Raw genomic sequence first — 27,920 nt, forward strand, 5'->3', positions numbered from 1 at the left:
GTGAGCAACCCATCCGAACACCAAACAAGAGCGATGTGTGTGGTCCGCTTCTCAGTCAAAAAGAAATCTTGAGTCATGTATTTGGGACTGCATTATTCTAAGCTTTTAGTATTGTAACCTCAAAGAAACTGAAGGTAGGACTACTGCAAAAAGCGATGTTTGTTTATTATTACATAGAAATGAATGAGATATTGTCAAATTGTTTGAGTTCACGAGAGTTAGGTGGGTCAGGAAGCAGATTGTGATGAAACTTGGAATTCCACTTTGTTCTTAGTAAGTAAGTAAGTTAATTTAGGTACAGGTACACATGAACAGTTATCCTACCTGGTAACATACGTGTAAATTACCTATGATAGCTGAAAAAAAGTCAAAGTGACTTATGTCCATTGTGGTCCTTGTAAAAAAAATTAACCTGTGCTGTCCACAGGTTATTTTATATAATTCTATTACTTTCTGTTCTTTTTAATAATAATAATAATAATAATAATAATAATAATAATAATAATAATAATAATAATATGTACTTTCTAGGTTGAATTTTCTCAAAACTTGTAGCTGTTGGAAATGTAAGGCATTTGACCTTTCTGTAGCTTTTTAAACTAGCAATGTGAGTGGTGTATTGACCTTTAGAACTTATTGTTTGATTATAGGTTATCCTAAGTTAATTTCTTGATAATGTATAACACAACCATAAAGTTTTTTAACTCATGTACAAAACCTAAATAAAAGCTTAAATATTTACATGGTATGTATCTGTGAATTTTAAATATCTTCAAACAAATGGCTCAGATATTAGTGTCAGTGTTTGAGGCATTTTATACAAATGAAAAGCAGGGGCGCCACGTGTACATTGAGAGACAACACAGTAAGTGTCAGGGGCCCAAGACTGTTCAGCTGTCTCCCAGCATATGTAAGGGGGATTACCAATAGACCCCTGGCTGTCTTTAAGAAGGCACTGGACAGGCACTTAAAGTCTGTCCCTGACCAACTGGGGTGTTGTTCGTATGTCAGCTTGTGTGCAGCCAGCAGTAACAGCCTGGTTGATCAGACCATGATCCACAATGAGGCCTGGTCTCAGACTGACCCACGGGGGCATTGACCCCCAAAACCCTCTCCAGGTAAACTCCAGGTAGTAAATATAAAAATGTTTAAGATGTTTTTAATGATTATTTGAGATACAAAGATATATTCCCCTCAAGGGAGGTTCCATGAAGCTGGTGAGGGGCTCTTGATCTAGGGAATTGGATCTGTGCTCCGGTTTCCTGAATTGAGCCTGAATGCTTTCCATCCCCTTCCCCCAGGCGTTGTATAATCGCTATGGATTTAGCGCTCCCCCTTGATAATAATAATAACAATACTAACAAAGACATATGTTTAAGTTTATAGAGTTATTTAACTGTGGATGTTGTATGTAGTATCTGAAAATTCAGCAACTTAGAAAAAAAATAAATTTTAGAGTGAGAGATATGAGAGGAAGTGTAAAATAAACCCAGTGAGGAGCAGGGGTGCAGTGGGGACAATAAGGGAACACTGTATCAACATCCTTACCAGACGATATCAGAAACACGGCTGGAACGAGTGTAGAAGCCCTCAAGAGGAAAATGGACAAGTATCTTCACCAAGTGCCAGATCAACCAGGCTGTGGTGGATATGTGGGGCAGCAGGCCTCCAGCAGTAACAGCCTGGTTGACCACACAAGCACCAGACAAGCCTGGCCCATGGCCAGGCTTGTCTGTATCTACTCTCTTGAAACTCTTCAAAGGTATATCAAAGGTAAAGGTAAATGTGGTTTCTGAAATGAAGAAGGTTTCCTCTTGATTTTTATCTTAATTAGGTCATAATTTTTATTTGGTTGTTTACAGTAATACTGTTTAATTATTTCCGTGCACATATCTTTTATGTGTGATGTAAATGGTTGAGAAAACTGACAAGTTGAAGAATGAGACATTTGTGCAACATTTGGGAATCTTTATTGAGGAAATGTTTTGCTAGCCAGTGGCTTCTTCAGTCCAAATATAGGAAAGACTGATGGGTGATGGGAGGAGTTTGAGGTAATCAGTCCCTCAGTCTAAAGTTGATGTGTTCAGTCCATCAGTCTTGAGAAATGTACGTGTTATACAAGTGTCTCATTCTTCGTCTTTCATATATACATACTGTATATCTTATAGTTTGATTATATTGCTTTTACCTTTGTTTTTTATGTAGATTTATAAAGAATGCTAGCTAGCTTTTGGCCCCATATATGAATGTCTCTAGACAGGAACCTTTATTGTTGAATATCACATGAAGGTATTACATTCGTATAATTTTAGCATATGATTCTTTTTTAAATATATTTTCTTATTGCATTAATATTGACTTTAATATCCTGCATTTGGCACATTATATTCCACAGGACTATGGGTTTACCTGCAGTAGTTATCCTTGTGAGTGCAGTGGCTGTACTGAGTGAGGATACGATAAATAAAATTGCAGCATTGTCTGATCCAACTTTGGTTATAGACATTCCACCAACGAATACTACAGTAAGGGCCACAGCGGCAAGTATTATCTCTGCAAGTGCCATCACAACAAGCAACAATACAAGTGCCATCACAACAAGCAACAATACAAGTGCCATCACAACAAGCAACACTACAAGTGCCATCACCAATGACCCTACAAGTGCCATCACAAGTGACACCACAGCCGGTGCCACTACAACAGTTAGCACCACAAGTGCCATCAGCAGTATCTCTGCAACAAGTGACAGTTCAGCAGATAGTTTCAAGAGAGCATGGGACAGAGTGGCTCCATCCTCATCTCCGATCAGAAGTGGTTCACAAAATGCCGTTAGTTTACCTGATGTCAGCCAGAGATTTCCAGGGGACCAATTTGCACTTCTGGAAGGTGGAAGCTTTACTGGCAGCTTTAATGAGAGCCAAATTGTAAGTTTAGTTCAATACTGTAATACAGTAAAAAAGTAATACATTACAGCATTATTTCTTGAAAATTATATTTAAACTGTCAGTAATCAGTCATAACACTATATTTCATGACAAATCTAAGTAGAATATTTCTTTAAAATTATGCTAAGTAAAAAGTTAGATTTTCAAATGCTTAATTTGTTACTTTTTACCCTAGCTTCATATTTTCTGAAGAAATGTAAATGGTGAGTGTTAATGCATAGTGGACCAGTCAGTATCATAATAAGACACCACAATCATGTTATGATCATTTACTATATTTCTTGATGCCATGATTCTTACTAGGAAATCTGATGAGCAGATACTGCTCTTAAGCAGTGTAAAATGTTAATTTGTTTGTTCCCAGTATAAACATCAACTAAGTAAGAAGGCCTCTACTGCAATTTCTTCAAGCACATTATAGATGGAATGAGTGATGGGTGGGTAGACTCTGTTTAAATTACATTTGTGGACTGTAAGCATTTGAGCTGTATATAAATTAAGTGAAAAATTGCTCAATATTTGAATTTCATTACTGCACCTTCAGGTTGATCAATGTCATCGAACTGCTCAGTGTGAAGCCTTAGAGGAAAGCACTTGCTTGGGAGTACAACTGCCATACATGCACACATCCTTGGCTCTCACCGGTTTACCAAATCAACGCATTGCTAGGGTAAGAGAAATGATATATTGTCACATTGGCTAAGAACTATTGTGAATATTTCTGACTTTAATTAATATTTTTATGCACAATTTTGTATTCAAAATTTCTAAAATATTTGTTCATTTCTCAGTAAAATTTGAGTTTCAATTAATTTTTTTTTATTATTACATTTCAAAGGATTTTTTTCTTCATCCAAGGTTTTCATTTATAACTTGAGAATTTTTTATCCAAACAGCTTAAAATTTTCAAGGCTAGTGTACTGTAACTATGGAAAGTGTCATGCAGCAATTGGCATATGCAAGTGCCCTCGGGGTCAAGTTTGCATAGACCTCACTTAATTTTGGTATACATGCAATAACTTGAAAGCTTATCAGCTTCAATTTTCAGCACTGGTGTATCCTAGTCAGAAGAAGGTTGGGATTGTTATTGTTCTGTGTAGGTGCCAGTTTGCCAGTTTTATTGAAGAAATTTGGAAAGTTGAAATAATGGATTTTGTGGGATAATTTGTGAATGCTTCTTCTGATTGACCTCAAACCTTCAGTATATGTAGATAACTTCTAACTTGAAGGTGCTGTTGTATTTTAGGATATAGGTGTGTGTGCTATAGCTAGAGAATGCCTCGTCTGATTGGCTTTCACCTTGCAAAGCCAGTGTATTTCACTAGTAGAAGATTCAAATTGGTTTTGGGTTGTATTAACCCCTTCAGGGTCCAAGGCCAAAATCTGAAGTGGTGCCCCAGTGTCCAAGAATTTAAAAAAAAAAATTGTTATTTTTTCTTATGAAATGGTAGAGAATCTTTTTGCGAAGGTAATAAAACAAAAAGTATGAAATTTGATGGAAAATTGACGAAATTATGCTCTCGCGAATTTTGATGTGTCAGCGATATTTACGAATCGGCAATTTTGCCGACTTTGACTCCCATTTTAGGCCAATTACATTATTCCAGTCGACCAAAATCTTAGCTATTTCACTAGTATTACTTCCATTCTATCGATTGAGCACAAGAAATCCTCAAGTCAACTGTTTCAACTACAAAATAAAGTGATTGCAAATTGGTAATTTGGCCAATTTAACACTAAGTTCAAATTATTCCAATTTCAAAATAGGGTCGAGAATAAACAATGTAGGTATTCCTGGCACTAAACTAACATTTCCTCTGTTCATTAGTTACATTTTGAGGCTTTACAAATATATTCCATTTTGATTTTTTATTCACATAAGGAATTTTTATTCACACCAAAAAATAGAAGATTTACTGTTATGCAATATTGTAATAATTGCATAAATATCATCACCACATTTGTGAATGTATATTAGACTCACCAGCTGGCGTGTATTAGACGTGTGAGGTCATTTGTTTACTCTTGAACATCGGGAAAAATTTAACATTTCTGCTACTTTGAACTCAGTTTCAAGCCATTTCCAGTGCTAAAACCAATCAAAATCATCTTTATTCCTGTAATATGTCTTCCATTCTATCAAGTGAGACCAAGAAATCGCAAATACAACTATAAAAAACATACGAAAAAACACTGCAAATTCGGTTTTAATAAAAAATCATGGTCTCAGTTTTTTTCCTCTCATTATACACAGTGTGCTGCAGGATTTGTTTTATGTGGTGCACACATACCACATAGATGTATTCTCTCATATCTAGGCCCAAATGTACCGCTCACAGTTTATCAGAGGGAGCTGAGCTCATGACGTAGATCTACGGTTTGGACCCTGAACATAAAGCCGTAGATCTACGGGACAGACCCTGAAAGGGTTAATGCCAATTTGTCTTTTTATTGAAGAAATTTGGATATTTGTTTCCATGCAAATAGCTTGTGAATGCCTCTTGATTGGCTTCACATCTTAAACATATAACCATGTGTAATTTTGATTATAGTAATCTGAATTTGTAATTTGACTTAGCTCATGTTGAAGTTTACAACTCATTACGTATAGGAAAAACAATAAAGAGAGCTGACATTAGAAGTCAGTGGTAGAAGCAACAAGTGTCTAGGATTGTGACTGTTTTAATGTACATGCTGTATACCTCTGCTCTGCTATAGTTTATGTTAAGAAAGAGTGTATATTCATGTACGACCCAGTTGACTTGGAAAAAGTGACCTCCTTTATTAATAGTTATACAATATACTATATAGGAAAATATCCCAAGTTTTATACAGTTCTATGACCATTTTGGAATTAATAGTGTCTTGATCTTAATAATAATAATAATAATAATAATAATAATATAATAATAATAATCTTTATTTCTACAAGTGCATGATACAACTTTTACAGGCCTACCTGACATCAATGACATACTATATAGAAAACCCTGGTTATGCAGAGCATTTTGGGCAGCTTAGGTTAATTTTGTCCCCAGGATGAGCTCCCAGATGGCTAAAACCCAAGTACCTACTTACTGCTAGGTGAATAAGGACAGCAGGTGTCATAAGGAAATGCCCAATGTTTCCACCCATACTGGGGATCAAATCATGGACACTCACTGTATGAGCTGAGTTCACTAACAACTGAGCACATATTTGACTACCTACTCTCAGTAAGATTAATCATTGTATGTAAATTAATATTTCATCATTAATGGGTTTAGTAGTAAATATTGTTTATTAAATACTTATACATATTCTTAAATCTTTTATATTATTATTATCATCATAGGAACACTTAGAGTTGTGGTCATCACTGCGTAACATCCCTCGGTGTTGGGCTGTTGTACAGCCTTTACTATGTGCCATCTTTTTCCCACGCTGTGATAATAATTCACTGGAGTTACCTTCACAGGTGAGCTAAGTAATTTGGTATTGGTATGTATTGCCTGAGTGTGTAAGGTAATCTTTTTCTCAGCCATTGAGTTGGAAGTACAGTGAGTGCACTCTGAAGGAGGTACCATATGGCAATGTTACATTGGGTCATTTGAGTTGTTACAATGGGTCATTTGAGTTGTGATACCCATGTACTTGTGACAAGACACCTATTGAATGAATGATGATGGATGTGGTTTTTTTTTTGGGGGGGGGGGATCACTACTAAATGGAGGAGGAATGGATAACTGCAAGGAACCTCCAGTATAAAGGAGCATTAGTTACTTATTAGTAAATTAAAACAGTATACAGTAACAAGATACATCTGAAAAAAAAGTGCCTCAAAATGGTGATTAGAGGAAATTATATAGTAGTCATAGAAAGGAAATTTTTTTTTAGGTATATTTTATATGGTGGATGAATTTGGTAGGGTGTGCAAAAGAAGAAAATTAAAAGTGAATACAGGAAAGAGTAAGGTTATGAGGATAACAAAAAGATTAGGTGATGAAAGATTGGATATCAGATTGGAGGGAGAGTATGGAGGAGGTGAATGTATTCAGATATTTGGGAGTGGACGTGTCAGCGGATGGGTCTATGAAAGATGAGGTGAATCATAGAATTGATGAGGGGAAAAGGGTGAGTGGTGCACTTAGGAGCCTGTGGAGACAAAGAACTTTGTCCTTGGAGGCAAAGAGGGGAATGTATGAGAGTATAGTTTTACCAACGCTGTTATATGGGTGTGAAGCATGGGTGATGAATGTTGCAGCGAGGAGAAGGCTGGAGGCAGTGGAGATGTCATGTCTGAGGGCAATGTGTGGTGTGAATATAATGCAGAGAATTCGTAGTTTGGAAGTTAGGAGGAGGTGCGGGATTACCAAAACTGTTGTCCAGAGGGCTGAGGAAGGGTTGTTGAGGTGGTTCGGACATGTAGAGAGAATGGAGCGAAACAGAGTGACTTCAAGAATGTATCAGTCTGTAGTGGAAGGAAGGCGGGGTAGGGGTCGGCCTAGGAAAGGTTGGAGGGGGTAAAGGAGGTTTTGTGTGCGAGGGGCTTGGACTTCCAGCAGGCATGCGTGAGTGTGTTTGATAGGAGTGAATGGAGACAAATGGTTTTTAATACTTGACGTGCTGTTGGAGTGTGAGCAAAGTAACATTTATGAAGGGGTTCAGGGAAACCGGCAGGCCGGACTTGAGTCCTGGAGATGGGAAGTACAGTGCCTGCACTCTGAAGGAGGGGTGTTAATGTTGCAGTTTAAAAACTGTAGTGTAAAGCACCCTTCTGGCAAGACAGTGATGGAGTGAATGATGGTGAAAGTTTTTCTTTTTCGGGCCACCCTGCCTTGGTGGGAATCGGCCAGTGTGATAATAAAAAAAAAAATTATTCCATTATGATCAAATGCCATTCTAATTTATTTAAGCTAGTTTATGTATTCTCTTATGCTGTACTGTACCAGTACTGTGTGATGTGTGTATCCTTTGCATGTGATCAATATGTTCTTCAGAGTTGTCAAAATGCTTAACTGTTATTCATTGTCTACTGGTTGAGCTGTCAGTTTTGAATGTTGGTCTCAATCTCTAATGTTTCATGTATATAGTATTATCTTACAGCATGTTTGTAAACTAAAATAATTCATTTGCAGTTCACATTAATTTTTTATATGAGCCACATCTGACATTATATTTTTAGTTATACTATACAGTATTATGAATGTTTCTTCCTCATCTTTTCATGTGGTCTGTATGGACATATAATTGAATATGATTTTAACTATTAAATTTTAGAAAGGCCTCCTCAGAATTCACATCCATGTGTACAATGATTTCACTTCCATTTCTTTTTTTTTTTTTACATATTTATACGTACAAGTAATGAATAGGAGAATGCTAATTAGTATGATGTCCAATTAGTATGATGCTTCTGTTAATCATACCCATTTGTTTTTTAATGCTGTACAGGAAATGTGTGTCATTACTCGTGGTCCGTGCAGATTAGTGGAGCATGAGAGAGAGTGGCCAGATTTTCTGTTATGTCGTGAGGATTATCCTCATAAATGCAAGGTAAGTGTATGTATTGGTTAGATTTCAACTTAAATTTAAATTTTTTCTTGACATCATTGTTTTATATCTGAAAAAATTCTGAGTGGGACATATTTTTCAATGACATTATAAATAATAATATTCAGTGGGATAATATACATCTCAGTAATTTGCTAAAGTAATATTGTGATAAAAGAATTCTGTGGGACAAGCTAATTCTGGAATATTAAAGTGAGATCATATTAAAATATTTAAAATACAGTAAATGCATACGTAATTTTTTTTTTCCACATGACGCATAGCTTTTACAAAATTGTATAACATTTAATTAAATGTATGGATAGCCCGTGGTTATGCAGAGCATTTCATGAGATGCGCTAAGAATTATTAGGGCTGTTGCAATTAAATTTTGCCCTTAAGTGTTCCCAAAACAGCAAAATTAGATGAATTCAAGCAGACGTAAATGATTGTTACTAGCTTTTATTTGACTAGCATTGTATTAGAGAATTTTTTATTACCACAAAGCAGGTAGCCCCAAAGAAGAAACCCCCATTCACCATCATTCATTTAAGCATTGTCTTGCCAGATGTATGCTGACATCACAATTCAGATTACCCTCTGACTCCAATATTCTCACCTGTCCAGAGTTCAGGTATTGCCTTTTCCACATCCAGGACTCAGATCTTGCTAGCCAGATTCCCTGAATCTCTTCATACTTTGCTCACACCCCAAATGCATGTCCATTAAAACTACTGGCCTCCATTCACACCAATTTAACATACAAAAAGCCTTTGAAACTCAGAGCCTCTTTTACCCCATCCCTCCAATCATTTGTGGATTGATCCCAACCCCTTCCATCTTCCACCCTGGATTAACACACCCTCTTCATCATCCTATCCCTCTCCACCCTCTTGGCATGCCCAGCCCACCTCAATAACCCTTCCTCAGCCCGTGGTGATCCCACATAGCCTTCTACTTTTTACATTTTGAATTCTCTGCATGATATTTCCCATCTCGCATTATTTTCAAATGTGACATCTCCACTGCTTCTAACCTCCTTGTTGCTGTATTATTCAAAATCTATGCCTCACACTCATATAAAAGTGCTTGTACCACTGTATTCTGATACAATCCCTTATTTTGACTCCATAGACAAACTTCTTCGTGTCCACAGGTGCATCAGCTTACCTCCATATTTTTTTTTTTTTTTTAACCCCCTCATCTATTCTGTGGTTTACCTTGTCTTTCATAGATCCATCCATCCAGTTGCCGACATGTCCACTTTCAAATACGTACTGCATATAAATACATGTACATCCATTTCCTCCATACCCATTCTCTTCAATCTGATATTCAATCTGTCATCGCCTAGACTTTTTTGTTACCCACATCACCTTGGTCTTTTCTATGTTTACTCTTAATTTCCTTCTTTTATATACCCTCCCAATTTTGTCCACCAATCTTTGTAACTTTTCTTCAGAATTCTCCAAAAGAATTATCATCAGTAGAGGGCAATGGTGATAATTCCCACTTCATATAAGATCCATCTTATATTCCAACACCTCTTCCAGGCAGCCTAGCATTCACAACTCCATCTATTAATATGTGAAAAAATCATGGTGACAACACGCATTCCTTGTAAAGACCTCCAGCTATGTCCCACCAAGGTAGGATGACATGAAGAAGAAGAAACACTTTCACCATCACTCACTCAATCACTATCTTGCCAGAGGCACATTGATACTACAGCTCAGATTCTCCTCTGAACTACAAATATCCCTGCCCCTCCTTCAGAGTGCAGGCATTGTACTTACCACCTCCAGGACTCAAGTCCAACCAACAGGTTTCACCAAATGCCTTCATAAATGTTACCTTGCTCACACTCCAACAGCATGTCAAGTCAGAAAAACCATTTGCCTCTACTCACTCCTATCTAACATGCTGACACACACTTGCTGGATATGCAAGCTCCTCTCATACAAAACTTTCACCCCCTCCCTCTAACTTTTCCTTTCCTTCCCCACAGCCCCTCCTCAGCCTGTTGGATAATACTTTTCGTAACCCCATATCTAATCTCCAAGCTACGAATATTCTGCATAATATTTACATCACTAGCCCCTTGCTCCCGGCATTTTAGTTGCCTCTTACAACACCCTTCGGAGGAAGACACGACATCTTGATTATATAAAAATTTTAATACTGTACAAATATTAGTGCCAACACATATAATTTCTAAATGAGAGTTGACTTGTAGGATGGCAAGATGCTTAAAAAATAGAAGCTATATCATTGTGTACAACAATTCCAGAACAGTGTGAGAGAACTGAAATTCAATACAACAGGGCAATGTGCACCTCCATTAGTAGCCACAGAGAAGGAGTCCTCATGGTATGAAGGAGTGAAGGGATGTGGAATTCAGTGTGCCAACCCAATTTTTACTGATGAGGAACATGAAGACCTTCATCATTTTGTGGCAGCACTAGGAGGTGTTTGTCTGGCATTTGCTTCTCTTACAGTGGTATGTTTCATGAGTGTTTCTCTAAATGAATGGATATCCAAGGTTTTAAAAAAATACCATTTATGAGAAATTATGAATTGCTCAGATGTACTGTAAAGAATAGTGGAAAGACCCATTCTGTGTAAGTGCTTATATAATGCTGTATTACATTGAGTTGTTAAAAGTGTTTTTACTTTTATGTAATTACAGTGAATCTTACAATTAAAGTGTCATCAACTATAATTTTTATGGGGAAGCACCCAGAGAATGGATGGTAGTCGAATTTGATTTAGGAATAAAACGGGTAGCTCAATTTCGATGGATTAAAAGCCTTTCATTGGTGTCATTAGTATTAGTATCAGTTACCAGTGTCAGTAGTATGTAACTCATACCAACCGTTACTGATTCACCGTCTGATCACTGACCATTACTGAGTCATTCTGCTGACCATAGCATGATGTTTGAGCGCCGCCACCCTCCGGGCACGATATAGCAGTTCAGAGCAGGGTATCAGAGACAACGGGTCAGGCTTGGCATTCCTCCTTTAGTACTCATAATTATACGTTAACAGCTGTCCGAAGTGTGTGATTTTGCCTAATTCCAGCATTCGAACCCCACTCGACAAATTGGTGGTCTGTATTCATGCGATCTGCGGATTCTGAGGAAGGATATGTACAAAGAAGAAAGTGCTTAACAGAAAAGGCAGACTTGGTGCACTCAAATCACACAACATTGGCATCAATGAGCCTTCCTTGAAGGGACGACAGTTGCTGGCTGTGATATAGGCAATTTTTTTATGTAGAGTTGCTATAAATATTTACAGCTGTTTTCATATTAATTTTGATGTACTAATAAATTTAAAGCTATTGGAGGAGATAAAAACAGAGGCTGAAAAGTAAGGTAAAGATAGATAATGAAGAATTTTAAAAGTGCTTTTTTGTTTTAGACCATGTTATGAAAGATTACTGAGTAGAGCTGCATTATGTATTGTATTTAATGAAAGAACAATGAGAGAGAAAGTGTTATTCTGGGTTAGTTAGTAGAATTTGTGTCTTGTTGCAGTAGTATGAAAATTAAAAAATTCGTAAGACCACTGATAACAGTTTGATAAAGGATGTCGTAGACAAAATAAATAAATAAAGTAACTGTAGTAATGAATATGTTATGTTATTATAGGAGAATTATGATGGACGTTAGAACAGGTATATGTTGATCACTTATTGACAAGTTTACTTGATAATTTAGTTAATAAAGCTCAATAATGACATTTTAATATAAATTTAATTACTAAAGCTCACTGATGACATTTTAATATAGAGTCTTCTTCATAATTTTTGAATTTCAAAGGCAGTTTAGGAGCTATAATTCTTTTGAAGAGCGTAGTGTTATTGTTTAATGAAAAGAGAAACATCAAGTGTCTCTGAGACTACCCAACAGCTAGTCAGAAACTAAAAAATTATAAAAGTCACAAACAGAAACTTAGAATGAGTATCACTGCAACACATCATGTGACTTCTTCAGCTGGATTACAGTATTCCAGCTGACAAGGTCATACAATGTGGCAAATTATACTAATTCTAAGTCTTTGTAAAAAATGGTTCTCCTATATATTTTCATTTTTTGTGTGGGAGATTATCAGTATAAAGACTCATAAAAATTAAGAGAATCTGTACCAAAGATTCTAGGGTTAAATACAGTAGTACCTCAGGACACGAACAGCTCAAAACTTGAACAGTTATGTAAGTGTATTTATGTAAGTGCTTTTGAAGAGAAGTTGCAGAGATTGGTGGATGAATTTGGTAGGGTGTGCAAAAGAAGAAAATTAAAGGTGAATACAGGAAAGAGTAAGGTTATGAGGATAACAAAAAGATTAGGTGATGAAAGATTGAATATCAGATTGGAGGGAGAGAGTATGGAGGAGGTGAACGTATTCAGATATTTGGGAGTGGACGTGTCAGCGGATGGGTCTATGAAAGATGAGGTGAATCATAGAATTGATGAGGGAAAAAGAGTGAGTGGTGCACTTAGGAGTCTGTGGAGACAAAGAACTTTGTCCTTGGAGGCAAAGAGGGGAATGTATGAGAGTATAGTTTTACCAACGCTCTTATATGGGTGTGAAGCGTGGGTGATGAATGTTGCAGCGAGGAGAAGGCTGGAGGCAGTGGAGATGTCATGTCTGAGGGCAATGTGTGGTGTGAATATAATGCAGAGAATTCGTAGTTTGGAAGTTAGGAGGAGGTGCGGGATTACCAAAACTGTTGTCCAGAGGGCTGAGGAAGGGTTGTTGAGGTGGTTCGGACATGTAGAGAGAATGGAGCGAAACAGAATGACTTCAAGAGTGTATCAGTCTGTAGTGGAAGGAAGGCGGGGTAGGGGTCGGCCTAGGAAGGGTTGGAGGGAGGGGGTAAAGGAGGTTTTGTGTGCGAGGGGCTTGGACTTCCAGCAGGCATGCGTGAGCGTGTTTGATAGGAGTGAATGGAGACAAATGGTTTTTAATACTTGACGTGCTGTTGGAGTGTGAGCAAAGTAACATTTATGAAGGGATTCAGGGAAACCGGCAGGCCGGACTTGAGTCCTGGAGATGGGAAGTACAGTGCCTGCACTCTGAAGGAGGGGTGTTAATGTTGCAGTTTAAAAACTGTAGTGTAAAGCACCCTTCTGGCAAGACAGTGATGGAGTGAATGATGGTGAAAGTTTTTCTTTTTCGGGCCACCCTGCCTTGGTGGGAATCGGCCGGTGTGATAATAATAAAAAAAATTTTGTAAGTGTATTTTTGGTGGTTTGAAATGGATTAATCTAATTTGCATTTTTCCTTATGGGAACAAATTCGTTTGGTATTGGCACTCGAACAGCCTTCTGGAACGAATTAAGTTCGTATCCCAAGGTACCACTGTACAGTGAAGGAAATTAATTAGGTTTAAGTATTGTACATGATTGTATAATAAAATGTATATATTGCAGTGCATATCTGGAGGGTTTGGAGGAAATAACCAATGAACCACTGTGTTAGATGGGAAGTACAGGATCAGTACAACCCTCATCATCTTTGTGCTTAAATCCCCATGGCATTTGTGCAAATATAACATGGTCCAACCTGAAAGTTAAGACACATGTGCAACATCTGGATATCTTTATTGTAGTAGACGTTTCGCCATCCAGTGGCTTTATCAATACAGATTCTAGGACATAATAGGAAGACAGTAGAACTATATACAAAAGATGAGGTAATCAGTCCCTCGGCCTTGGAGTTAGTGTTCACAGCATCGTGGTGGAGGAGAGTCCAGACTCTCCTCCACCACGATGCTGTGAACACTAACTCCAAGGCCGAGGGACTGATTACCTCATCTTTTGTATATAGTTCTACTGTCTTCCTATTATGTCCTAGAATCTGTATTGATAAAGCCACTGGATGGCGAAACGTCTACTACAATAAAGATATCCAGATGTTGCACATGTGTCTTAACTTTCATATTGTCGGTATTTTATACCTTTCTTTGCACATGGTCCAACCTATCCCAGTCACATTCATGACTAAGCACACAGTGACAGAATTGATTAGGTTAGCTTTTACCATGCTATAGGTGCTTGATTGGTGGGAAATCAGGTATAGGATGTACATTAATTACCCGTTTAAAAATGCAGTTGGGAATGGGCTCCCATTCTTGGTCTGCAGCTCAGTTGGAACCAGTTAGTTCTCTATTTCTTGTTTTTTAAACCTGGTTGTAGTGCATTGCTTAGTATGTGAGTTTAAGTTTGTATTAAAAAATACTCTGGATTTAAATTTTTAATTTCCAGTCACTGGAAATCAGGAGTTTTGCTAAATATTAATCTGTATTTTTGTGTCATTTTGACCCATAGAGTTGGAGTGGCAAAGAATGTTGTGAGGAGGGCAATAAAATATTTTTAAGGAGCACATAGCAGCTTTGAGAAGTCACCTTACCACAAAATGTTACAAAATGCAACCACAGTGACTGTAATGTTTCTCAGTGTAAAGAATGGTTTAGCTTTTCATAGGAAATGTTTATAAAAGACTGCTTTAGCAACAGTCTATAAATATTTTAAATGATTTCTCAGCTGACCTACTTGATCGATTGGCGAGCAGCTAACAAGTATCCTGTGCTCATCATCTTCTACATCAATGGCTGTTTCCTCATTGCCAGCATTGGTTTCATTGTTCAGTTTCATCCTGGAGTTCGCCATGACCTCACCTGTCGCTCAGATGGAACTCTGCGTCAAGGTGAGCCAAGGTAAGACAATTCTGCTAATATTTACTGATACCTTGCACTGTTTGTGCTATTTGTTGATACATTCATAGCATTCATGTCAAATTGTTAACCTTCATCATAAAAACTAGATTGAATCATGATAACTTTTAGAAAAAATTCCTTGTGTTTTTGGAAACATAAGCAACACCTGCTTTCACTTAGTTCTCATTGAAAATATTGCTTAATGGATCTGAAAGTAACAGTGATATTTCACTTAGACTTTACCATTAGGAAATATCACCTGCATGGTTTTCATGCCCAAGTGAGTTAAATAATAGATCTTGTTTCTTATTCATCAAGGTGAAAAGTCACTAGACCATTTTCATGACTAGGTACATTTGTTTTGAGGTACTGTGCTGTTCTTAAATTACAAATGAGCTTAGAGTATTATATCTTAGTGTCTTTTTTTTTCTTTACACAGCTCTGGTGGGAATCTCTCATGTGTTGTGGTGTTTGTTTGTGTCTATTACTTCATGGTGGCTGCTGGACTATGGCTCATTATCCTGGCATACTCCCTGCACACCAGTTTCAAGTCATATGGTGAGGGCATCTCTCACATTAATAAAATTGCACCTAATTTTTATCAGATGCTTGTGTGAGCATGTTAGATAGGAGTGAGTGGAGACAAATGGTTTTTGGGACTTTATGAACTGTTGGAGTGTGAGCAGGGTAATATCTTGTGAAGGGATTCGAGGAAACCAGTTAGCCGGACTTGAATTCTGGAGCTGGGAAGTTCAATGCCTGCACTCTAAAGGAAGGGTTTGGGATATTTACTGTTTAGAGTGATATCTGAGCTGTTGTATCTGTGTACAGTGATAGTATATTAAAAAAAAATGTAAGATTTGTAGCATAAACAGTAGACTTATTTTTTTGTTAGAACTAGTTGTTTTGCTGGGTTTTACTAGTGAGACAGTGGGGTTCATTTTTAGTTTACATTTTTGTGTTAGTAAAAAAAGACTTGTGTTACTGAACCTGTTATGTATCAGTTAATTTATTTTGATGAAATAGAGGCATCAAATATGCAATGGTAATTCTGCAGACTATTTTATGTGGTATTGAAAAGCAGCTTCTTTAATACACACGCTTCAGAATACTGTCATCTATATTTTACAGCAGCAGGGTTGTGTGGTGATGAATTGGAGCGGCGAGCAGCGTACTTTCATCTTCTCTCATGGTCCTTACCTCTTGTCCTGACAATTACCATTATGGCACTGGCAGAAGTTGAAGCTGACTCTGTGGCAGGAATTTGCTTTTTGTCTTCTGCTATTCACATAAGGATAGGATTTCTACTGCTACCATTAGCAACTATTGTTTTTGTTGCTGGATTTTTCTTTGTGCGTGGTAAGTAGGTCAATTTGTAACAATTTGTTTGGTGTTACAGTATATAATTTGTAGAGCATTCTTCAGAGGCTTGGTCAAGTTTTAAATATTAGGGCTGCATTATCATTTTTTTTTTCCACCCATCAGCCATCTCCCTCCAAGGTAGAGTCACCGAAAAGAGGAAGCAGGTTCGCCATCATTCATTCAACAGTTGCTTGCCAGAATTGCATTTATGTCACTATTCAAATGAACATCCAAATTTCAACATCCCCACTCCTGAGTGTAGGCACTGTGCTTATCCCCGGTAGAACTCTAAGCCTGGCTAACTGGTTTTTTCCTGTATCTCTTCATAAATATTACCTTGCTCACACTTCAACAGCCTATCCTAAAAATAACTTTTCTCCACTTACTCCAATCTTACACACTCACACATGCTTGCTGAATGCTCAACCCCTTTCACTTAAAACCTTCATAACCTCCTCCCAATATCTGAATGATCCCTACTCCTTTCTTCCATTCTGAATTTATACACCCTCTTTATCATCTTTTTCTGCTCCATCCTATCCAAATGACCATGTCACCTCAGCAACCCCTCCCTTGCCCTCTAAATTATACTTTTGATAACCCTACTATCTTATGATTTCTATGCTCTGAATTCTCTGCCTTATATTCATTTTTTTTTTTTTCAACAAGTCGGCCGTCTCCCACCGAGGCAGGGTTCATACTATACATTAATCTTGTATATGACATCTCCACTGAAGTGTTGGTATCTCAACACTTCACCTACCTTCACCTAACTTTTCCAGACATATTTTCAATGTACTTTGAAAATAATAATAATAATAATAATAATAATAATAATAATAATAATAATAATAATAATAATATAACATTTTTATTTCTACAAGTACATGTACAAGATGTACTGTCCTAGCTGACATCAATGACATACTACTATAAAGAAAGCCCCTTGTTATGCAGAGGATTTCGGGTAAATTAGGTCAATTTTGTCCCAGGATAAGGCCCACACTAGTCGACTAACATCCAGGTACCCATTTTACCAATGGGTTAACATGGACAGCAGGTGCCTTGAGGAAATACGTCCTAATGTTTCCTGCTGTACCGGGGAATTGAGCCCCAGACCTCAGTATGTGAGCTGAGTGTGCTAGCGATTGAGCTAATCAAGTTTTTATTTAGGCTTTGCATAAATAATGTGGATAATTTTGCAGTGGTTTTGAAGCACATGTTATGAGCACATAAAAATTATAGTATGCAGATTTAACTTAGGATGAACCAATAAAATCATATAATGTGACTTACCTGTTATACATATGTGAAATTGATTGACTTTCTTTGATTCAGGGGAAACTGGTTACCATGACTTGAGTCCTGGAGGTGGAAAGCACAGTTCATGCCCTTTGAAAGACAGGTGGGGATGTTGCTGTTCAGATGGTTATTTGAACTGTGATATCTATGAACTTCTGGCAAGAAAGTTATTGAATGAATAATGGTGAATGTGTTGCCATTTTTTGGAAGTCACCCTGCATCGGTGGGAGGTTGCGAGTGTATTAAAAAATGAAACTATCATAGATGGCATGCTGTTGACAGTAGTGAAGAAAAAATATTTTGCAGAAATAAGGTTTTTAGTGAGAGAACATTTTGAACTCATACTTTGTTCTGCAAAGTTTGTCTTTTCTTCTCCATCTTATATGAACATTTAATTCAGTGTAAAGTAGATATCTGAGCCATGGGAAACAAATATAGTAGTAATATTATATAGTAGTAGAAAGTAATGAGTTTCTTGCCATTTACTGCATGTTTTAAATTGTTTAAGATGGCGAGCTCTTCAAGGAATTTCCACAACAGTTGGTTATGACAACAACAGTACCAGTATGATTGCAGATCCTCTTATGGTAATCTTCATTTTATTTATTTGCTTAATCTCTCATTCCTCTTATGTTGTAGGTATGATAAAGTTGATTTATCTCAAGATGGAATGTTTCAATATAATCAGTGATAGTGCCAACAGCAAGATAGTGGAGACCATCATCAGACTGGCTCTCATTACCATCACATTAGTGATCTACACAGGTATCACTATCTACTGTCACATCTACCAGTACAGGAACCAGCACCTCTGGGATAAAGCACTTCGTGACTATATTATGTAAGCTTGTTCCTCTTTGTTTGATGGTGCACCGTCTAACATATTTACAGGTTTTCCTTTTGCTTTTAGTATCACATTAGAATACACATAAAAATTATTCTCTTGATACCAAAGCAGTTAAAGTTTGAAAAAAGGTCATATATGATATTAAGGATGGTATATTACTGATTATTCTTTTGTAGCACATTTTCTTTAGCTATTCAAGTTGTGTGCATCATGCTTGAAAGAAAAATCATACATCTAAAAGTAAATCTTAAGATGTAGTTTTCTTAAGTCTTGATTAAATGAGTTAAAATGCATTAGTCATAATCAGATGTCATTAATTTTTCTCACATCTTCTGGAGAAGATAGAGTACATGTATACAAATCTTATTGAAATAACTTGTTTTCTGTTCTCCAGTAAATTTCTCTTCAATTTATGCCCCCCCAAAACAAGTAAAAGTATGTCTTTAATATATTGATAAACTACTTGCTGTTATGTACACAGGTGTGTTTCTAATATGACTGCTGCTGCCCAGTTAAACAGTGGGTCATCAGTGTGCATGATAGCAGAACGTCCCAGCATCAATGTTTATAAACTGCACTTATTGGCTCTCTTTGGTGCTGGAATCATAATGTCATCGTGGTGCTGGACTCCAAACACACTTCAAGCATGGAAACGCTTCCTGAGAAGGTTACAGCCTGTCATATACAGTGTTTATGTTTAGTATATAATTAATGAATTTAATGACTCCTATGATGCACAGTTTCAGTGAAGCTCTTTAAAAGATTTTTTTCAAATATTTAATTACTTACAGTGGAACCTCAAAAATCGAACTGCTCCCAACTCAACCAATTATGTAAGTGTATTTTTGTAAGTGCTTTTATAAGTGTATTTTTGAGGGTCTTAAATGGACTAATCTAATTTACATTATTCCTGATGGGAATAAATTCGTTTGGTAGTGGCACTCGAACAGCCTTCTGGACCAAAGAAAGTTCGATTTTTGAGGTTCCACTGTATTATACTTTTCATTTATAAATACTATACTGTACAGTGTTTTTGATCTACCAAATCTAATTTTATCCCACACATCAAGAAAAATATGCCATTATTTATTTATTTTTCAGAGTTGCAGGTGTTCCTTCAGAAGAGCCTCTACGCCTAGCACGGCACAGAGTTATAGCTCAAGCCTTTGCTAAACGTCATGACCTTAATACTGCTGGTCGACTCTCCATAAGTCTTCACTCCATACATGATGATCCCCTTGGTATATATAATTATCTTTATGTCAGTGTTTCCATTATTTATCATCCAGTAACTTCTGTTTATCTTGCAAGTCTGTGACAAAGTTTATGCGGATACAGTGGACCCCCGGTTAACGATATTTTTTCACTCCAGAAGTATGTTCAGGTGCCAGTACTGACCGAATTTGTTCCCATAAGGAATATTGTGAAGTAGATTAGTCCATTTCAGACCCCCAAACATACACGTACAAACGCACTTACATAAATACACTTACATAATTGGTCGCATTCGGAGGTGATCGCTATGCGGGGGTCCACTGTATTTGATTGTGTCGTACATCTGTTACATTTTTACGAGGCTGGAATTTGGAAGGGTTTCTCACTAGATGTTCTGGTATACAAATGACACTTTTACTTTTGCAAGACATAAACAGCAAATAGAGATAGAAGTACTGACTGTATGTGTGATGAATCATCTTTGTAAAATTTTCTTTCAGGGTTAAATTTTGACATGAACAGTGCAGCCTCTGGGGATCTGTCATCCGCATGGGCCACTGCTATTCCATACCTCATGACAAGACGTGGAGCTCTTGTAGGTTCTGCTGCTCTGGGACTCAGAAGAAATTCTGTTGATTCAGAGTATAGTGTTAGTAGAAGGTGAGTTTTTAATCTGATCTAATCATTAATGTTCTCTAATCTGAGAGGCATTTGACTGGGTTCCCAAAAAGTTTTGATTTATAAATATACACTGGACTAATTTTTGTTGTAATTTGCAGTGTTATATAAAAAGTTATAATCTTGACTGCAATCTAAGAAGTAGAGTATTAATCTGTATGTACAGTATGTACTCTGAATGTACAGTAGTGCATATATAAACAAGTGCAGTATGAATTAAGAAATATGTTTAGTGCTTAAATTTAAGTATTAAAAGAATATGCTATAATTATTTTATTTAGTTTCTCTGTACTGGTATTTCTTTCTCATCCCAGATTTTCCATAGAATCTGGGTATAACAACCGTAGCTCTCGGCGTCATTCCTTGGATTCACAGATGTCATTTCATGTGTCAGATGCTGAGAGACTAGCAGCATTACACACAGCTGCTAGGTTTGGCCGTCGAAAAAGACGTGATTGGTTTAATTTGAAGCGAGGCCGACGTGTTAATGCTTGGGATAGAAGGGGTTCCAATACCTCTGATGATAGTAATCTTGGTTCAATGGTGGGTAATATTTGCATTTTTTTTGGTGCTTTGATGAACATTGCAAAATTTATTCTTTGTACTCTGTAATTATACACAGTAATATTAATGATCATGTTGGCAAGATGATTCTTAGGTGATAAATAATGACTTTAGCAAGTGTAGTAAAGTTGTAGGGATAGAGTGAAGGTGATACGTCAGAGGTTTTGGGGAGGGAGTGAGGTGACTGTGTGAGAGGTTCTGGGAATAGAGCAGAGGTGAAGTGTGGGAAGTGCTAGGGAAGGTGTGAAGATGACACCTGATGAATGATATATGCTTCACTTTGTCATTTAGAATGTGTGTAAAATTAGGTTTGACTAATCAAAAATTTTCCAACAGATTCTACCTGCCATTACAATGAACAATCAAGATACATTATTTACAAATATGATGAAACGGCTGAATTTGAGTTCTGATGAAGCAACACGGTCTGAGAGAGCTGCACCCTCAGCCCCACCAGCCAAGTCCATGAATATTAATGTTCCACTCCCTGGTCAAACAACACTTGAGAGTGAAGATGATATAGGAGCAGAGAATCATGGGTATGCTGATAATGATTCCATTGCCCATACTGTTCTGAATAATGTTCTTAAGAGTGCTGATCTCAGAAGAAAAGAAGATGCTTATGTGAGGGCAGCAACAGCACTTGAGAATGGCTTGTTATCATCGAGTCAAGTGCGGGCTTGTAGTAGACGAGGGAATATTGATACTGGCATGCGTGTCACCAGCACCAGTGTGGGTATTCAGACATCTTTTGCCAGTGCTGTTACTAAAGCCAATATGGTAGATAAATCCATTCAGGTTTCAACACCACTACTAATGAGAGCCAGTCAAATAACTCGAGCTCATTCTCCGCTCAGTAGTGACTGCAGTCCTACCCATACATACAGGCATCAAGATAGCAAAAAGAAGATTAATGAAACGAGTTTCTCTAATCGAAGGAAGCCCCAGAATATTGACAGACCAGATACACCAGTTACTAAACTACAAAAAAAGCTTAATGTTAGTGGAGATAAAACAACAAACAGTAAAAATGTGGTCTCCAGTCATGGGTCACATAAACGTAATACCAGCAGTAAGACAGGAAATAGTGGTGGACGAAGGAAAAGTAGAGGAGAGAGTGCTGAAATTATGACTGTTTTAGACATTGGAGATGAAAGTGATTGAGTAATACTGTATATATATATATATAGATATATATATATTTAAAATGGAAAGTAAAAATAGTAATAAGATAGTATTTTTATACTCTTTTTAAATAGAATTCTCATAAAGATATTAAAATAACAAAATTTTATTTTTTTACATTTGTTTAATAACAATGATGTGCATGGGGATTACAATGTTTAGTGTAAAAACTTGTCTAGAAGGAAAATTAGGATGTCTCAGGTAAATATAATAGTCATTACAAAATGCACTTTTGTATCTGGGTCTGGCTGTGTGGCATAAATGCTGTGTACTTGATGCAGAATGTGCAGGTTCAGGTTCTGCTCAGAACTAAGATCTGATGTTCGTAAATAATTTTACTTGTTTGCAAATTGTTAAGCATTCTAAAAATCTCTTGCAAGGCCAATGTATGCACATGGCAGGACTAGATGTAATAACACAAGCCTGGTGCTTCAGGGTTTGGGAAACGATGTCAGGCTTTGGCTAGGTGCCCATATTTATTGGGGTTTGTCTCAGTAGCGTAAATACTGTGTACATTGATGCAGAGAGTGCAGGTTTAAGTACATTCTAGATTGAGGGAAAATGTTTATACATATATGTATGTTTTTTTTATGACACAGGTGTCTCCCACCAAGGCAGGGAGACCCGAAAAAGAAGAAACGTTTTCACCATCACTCACACTATCACTATCTTGCCAGAGGCATGCCAATACTCCAGTTTAGATGCTCCTCCAAACTGCAAATATCCCTACACCTTCAGAGTGCAGGCACTGTACTTCCTATCTTACTACTCACACTCCAACAGCTTGTCAAGTCATAAAAACAACTTGCCTCCACTCTTATGTAATGCACTCACACACACCTCTACTGGATGTCCAAGCCCCTCACATATGAAACCTCTTTTACCCACTCCCTTCAACAATTCTAGGTTGACCTCTACCCTGCCTTCCCTCCACTACAGATTTATACACTCTCCAAGTCGTCCTGTTTTGCACCATCCTCTCTTAATGTCCAGACCACCTCAACAACCCCTCTCCTTAGCTCTCTGGATTGCACCTTCTAGTCCTCAAACTACAAATTCTCTGCATAATATTCACACCATACATTGCCCTCAGACACAACATCTCTGCCTCCAGCCCCTTCCTCGCTGAAACATTCACAACCCATGCTTTACACCCATGTAAGAGTGTTGGTACCACTTTACTCTCATATATTTACCTTTTTTTCCTCCATGGATAACATTCATGCCTCAATGCACCACCCACCTTTTCCCCTTCATTTAATTCCGTGATTCAACTCGTCTGTCATGGATCCATCTGCCCAAACACCCGATAAACATAAAAATAAAAGAGCACTGCAGTAATCCCTAGCTGAATCATTAGCTCATGCTAAACAGTTTCTACTCACACCCATTCATTATAATCAAAAAGAAGCACTAAGCCACAAGGGCTATACAGCGCTGCAGGGCAGGAAGGAAGCGAGGGCATCAGGTGGCAAAAGGGAGATGGATGAGTAATAGGTTACGGAGAACAGCGGGGCAGTGGAGGGTGAAAGGGTAAAGGGCAGCAAGAGACTGAGCTAGAAAGGGCTGAGGGGAGTGCGAAAGGTATCATCATCAGAGTTTGTGGAGTAAATCAGTCGTTGTCAAGAAGTCAATGAGAGAGTCAGGATTAAAGGAGGGTCCATCAGCAAGAAGGGAAGGTAAAGAGAGAGTAGTAGAGCGGAGACGACGACGTAGGTAAATTCTGCGTGCTCATTGATAGAGAGGGCAGTCTAACAGAATGTGGCTAATCGATATGGGAACTTGACACTGCTCACAGAGAGGAACAGGGTGCCTCTCCATGAGATACCCATGAGTAAGACGAGTGTGGCCAATGTGAAGGCGGGAGAGAGTGGTCTCCCAACCTCGACACTGATGACAAGAAGACGGCCAGTAACCTATGCTCGGTTTAATAGAATGAAGTTTGTTACCAAGCAGAGTTGACCAACGTTGTTGCCAACGGGTGTGAAGGTGGGTAGCTATTACAGCAAAACCCCTCAAGGAAGGTTCCTTGATGTTGGTGAGGGGCTCTTGATTTAGGGAATTGGATCTGTGCTCCAGTTCCCCGAATTAAGCCGCCTGAATGCCTTCCACATCCCCCCCCCAGGCGCTGTATAATCCTCTGGGTTTAGCGCTTCCCCCCTTGATTATAATAATAATATTACAGCAAAATAGTCCAGAAATGGAACACCTCTATATGAAATTGGTAGGTCATGTACTGCTGACCGCACAGCAGTGTCTGCCTGTTCATTGCCCTGTACGTCGACATGACCAGGGACCCAACAAAAAACAATATCTTTATGCTTGGTAGAGATACGGCGTAGCCAAAGTTGAATACGGAGAACTAGGGGGTGAGATGTATCAAATTTTCGTATAGCCTGTAGAGCACTAAGGGAGTCTGAGACTACCACAAATGATGACACAGGCATAGATGCGATACGAATAAGTGCTGCAAGAATGGCATACATTTCAGCAGTAAAAATGCTAGCCGAAGATAGTAAATGCCCCCGCACGACACTGTCCGGAAACACTGCTGCGAATCCAACGCCGTCTGAAGACTTAGAGCCATCTGTGTACACAGAGATGGCATGAGAATGAGAGTGGAAGTGATCAAGAAAAAGAGAGCGGGAAGCCACCGTAGGCAGTTGGGCTTTCGAGCAAGGGAGTGAGAAAGAACAGACCCGAACAGCTGGAACTTCCCAGGGGGGTAGGGAAAAGCGAGATGCTACATGAACATATAAAGGTGGTAACTGAAGGGAAGACAAGAGCGAATGTAGGCGAAGAGAAAAGGGACAGAGCAAACAGGGGCGGCGAACAAATAAAGAATGTCTACTAATATCAGTGACCATTCTATAAATGGAAGGATTGCGGAGATCGTGAGAGCGTACATAGTAGCGAAGGCAATGGGCATCATGGCGATCAGACAAGGATGGAACATTCGCTTCTGCATAGAGGCTCTCAACAGGGGAAGAGCGAAAAGCACCAAGGCATAAACGTTTTTCTCAACAAGTCGACCATCTCCCACCGAGGCAGGGTGACCCAAAAAGAAAGAAAATCCCCAAAAAGAAAATACTTTCATCATCATTCAACACTTTCACCTCACTCACACATAATCACTGTTTTTGCAGAGGTGCCCAGAATACAACAGTTCTTATCCACATATTATTGGTGTCACCATACCTTTCCAGTCATAAAAGTATAGGAGTACTGCAGTATTCCTTGTGGGTCATGCTCTGTAGGCTCTACACATTCAACTCTCTTGTTTGGTAGAGATTGGTAAAGAAGTGTAGATTCATTATTTACACTACTCTGTTCATTGTCATAGTAACCCATATATAGTACAAGTCAGTGAATAGTACCTGGGGGGGGGAGGATGGATGGCCATGGGGATAGGGTTAGAGAAAGGGCTTTTGACACCTCTTTAACCTCTCCATAACTGGGCTTGGCTTACTGTACTACCTGTCTCTTTAAACTTTTAGTGCTAAAATTTCTACCTCATAGGAAGCTTTCTCTAGGTATCTCTAGCAGTTTTCCCGACACCATAATAAACTGAACAATAATATCTGCATACATTATCCTATACAACAATAATTTACATTGCATATTAATACACTGAACAAATAAATTTTGTTTAGTCTTGAGGATGGGAGCAATGGCAGTCCAGCAACTCTGCAGTGATCCCCTTTTGTATTGTAAACTAACTGAAGGAAGAGAGCATTTTCTGTTGCATTCATGGTTCTGTTACGCATTTTACTATTTGTAGCATATTAAGTATATTTAACATGACATAAATGAACCTAACATAATTCAGCTTCACTTGGAGGGAGGATTAGAACTTATTGTAATAGTGCCTTACCAGGTTTTTCCCTGGAGCATTACTAGGTCTTCCTGGAGCCTAGCAAGGTTTTTTGGTGCCTGACCATTAAAAAGGATGGTTAATAAGTGTAGTTGTACCCTTCATGCACAAAAGAAATAGGGATTTAGTGTGCAGTAGGCCCTCAGTTTGTACATATTTTAACCTCTCAGATGTTTTACTCATGAACAGATTGCCTCTCCTCTCAACTTTTTTGCTTAAAAATTTGGTCTTAAAACGTTGACCTATACATTACTCAAGTATATACAGTGTGGAATTCTATTTGGGTACTCGTATATGCTATGCATATATTAATTCATATATGCTGTATGGTAGTTCTGTAAACACATTAAAATACAAATAATCTAGTCAGTAACACATGGCATTTATAGGATCATGGGCTCTATCCTCAGTACAAATAATTATCTTTCCTTACTTTTATGACCATTGTTTCATTGCCAGATAACCCCCTAATAAAATACAATTTTAGTAAATTGGTTCCCAGAACAACCTATAGCCCTAAAAATATAATTTTTGTGAATGAAATTGGTTTTCAGGAATCAGTGTTGTATATGGGCATTCTAACACTGCACAAAATTTGGGAAAGAACAGTTTGATTTGCATTGGACTGACTGATGCCAGTTCTTGCAGAGCCAATTTTATCGTGAATTTGGGAGTTGCTTATACATTGTAAATTTAGGTAAAGTACAGTGACATCTTGATGTAATGGACCTCTATACAATGAATTTTGGATATAGCAGACAATTTTTGTGGCTGGATGAAGGCTTTGTGAATCCAGTTTATTTAGGTGTCCTGCACTGCACATCCATATCCTGTTCATTTTCCTTGTTCCCAGGTGAGCTGAGCCATACCCAGCCTCATGCAATTTGTTATTGTTTGAGTGCACATTCACATACTGTTGTCATTTGGTCTCCAATTTTTGTTGATTTATGGTGTTTTTGGTTACTTCATTATACAACAATATTACCTACTTTACTCTGTTGTATTTTACTTTTACTTGTATTTTCAGGCAATGCACTGTACTGTATTAGTTTGTTTTTCTTATGTCCAATTGTGTCATTGATACATTTATCTGTGTCCAGAAGCACCATTGATGCAATTGACCATGTGGATTATTGGATTATTGTTGGATTATTATGTGGATTATTGTTTAAGCAGATACTCTTTCCGTTCTATTAGTTTGTTATCCCAAGGTGTCACTGTACTTTAGGCATTAAAAGTGTAAAAGTTATCTCACCTGATGATTCCAGGTGTAAGGAGCAATTGCTGTTTTATGAAGAAAACTTGATCACTGGTATATTGCTGTACATATATGATTATTTATTGCTTTTATGCATTGGGGTAATAAGTGCCAAAGGGCTGAATAGGTATAGATATTGATTTGCTGTATGGGTAATTACTTATTTGTTATAACTGGAGTAAAGCCTTAGTGTGTACTCACCTAGTTGAGGTTGCGGAGGTCGAGTCCGATCTCCTGGCCCCGCCTCTTCACTGATCGCTACTAGGTCACTCTCCCTGAACTGTGAGCTTTATCATACCTCTGCTTAAAGCTATGTATGGATCCTGCCTCCACTACATCGCTTCCCAAACTATTCCACTTACTGACTACTCTGTGGCTGAAGAAATACTTCCTAACATCCCTGTGATTCATCTGTGTCTTCAACTTCCA

At 37.9% G+C, this 27,920-nt stretch overlaps 1 protein-coding gene across 2 annotated transcripts; it reads left to right on the forward strand.

Moving 5' to 3' along the window:
• smo (smoothened, frizzled class receptor) lies at positions 1 to 27,920 on the forward strand. 2 transcript variants are annotated; one of them, XM_053787159.2, is made up of 15 exons: positions 1 to 134; positions 2,396 to 2,927; positions 3,493 to 3,618; positions 6,283 to 6,405; positions 8,382 to 8,483; positions 10,771 to 10,980; positions 15,034 to 15,206; positions 15,646 to 15,764; positions 16,338 to 16,565; positions 18,510 to 18,711; positions 19,199 to 19,384; positions 19,819 to 19,958; positions 20,433 to 20,592; positions 20,925 to 21,153; positions 21,511 to 27,920. In XM_053787159.2, the coding sequence occupies exons 2-15, from the start codon at positions 2,400 to 2,402 to the stop codon at positions 22,336 to 22,338; spliced, it is 3,354 nt and encodes a 1,117-aa protein (XP_053643134.2). In that variant the 5' UTR covers positions 1 to 134; positions 2,396 to 2,399; the 3' UTR covers positions 22,339 to 27,920. The 2 variants fall into 2 exon arrangements, with proteins under 2 accessions (XP_053643134.2, XP_053643135.2); XM_053787160.2 differs by having other exon boundaries at positions 16,341 to 16,565.

Source organism: Cherax quadricarinatus, chromosome 48 (genome assembly GCF_038502225.1).
Source record: "Cherax quadricarinatus isolate ZL_2023a chromosome 48, ASM3850222v1, whole genome shotgun sequence".
Classification (NCBI taxonomy): domain Eukaryota; kingdom Metazoa; phylum Arthropoda; class Malacostraca; order Decapoda; family Parastacidae; genus Cherax; species Cherax quadricarinatus.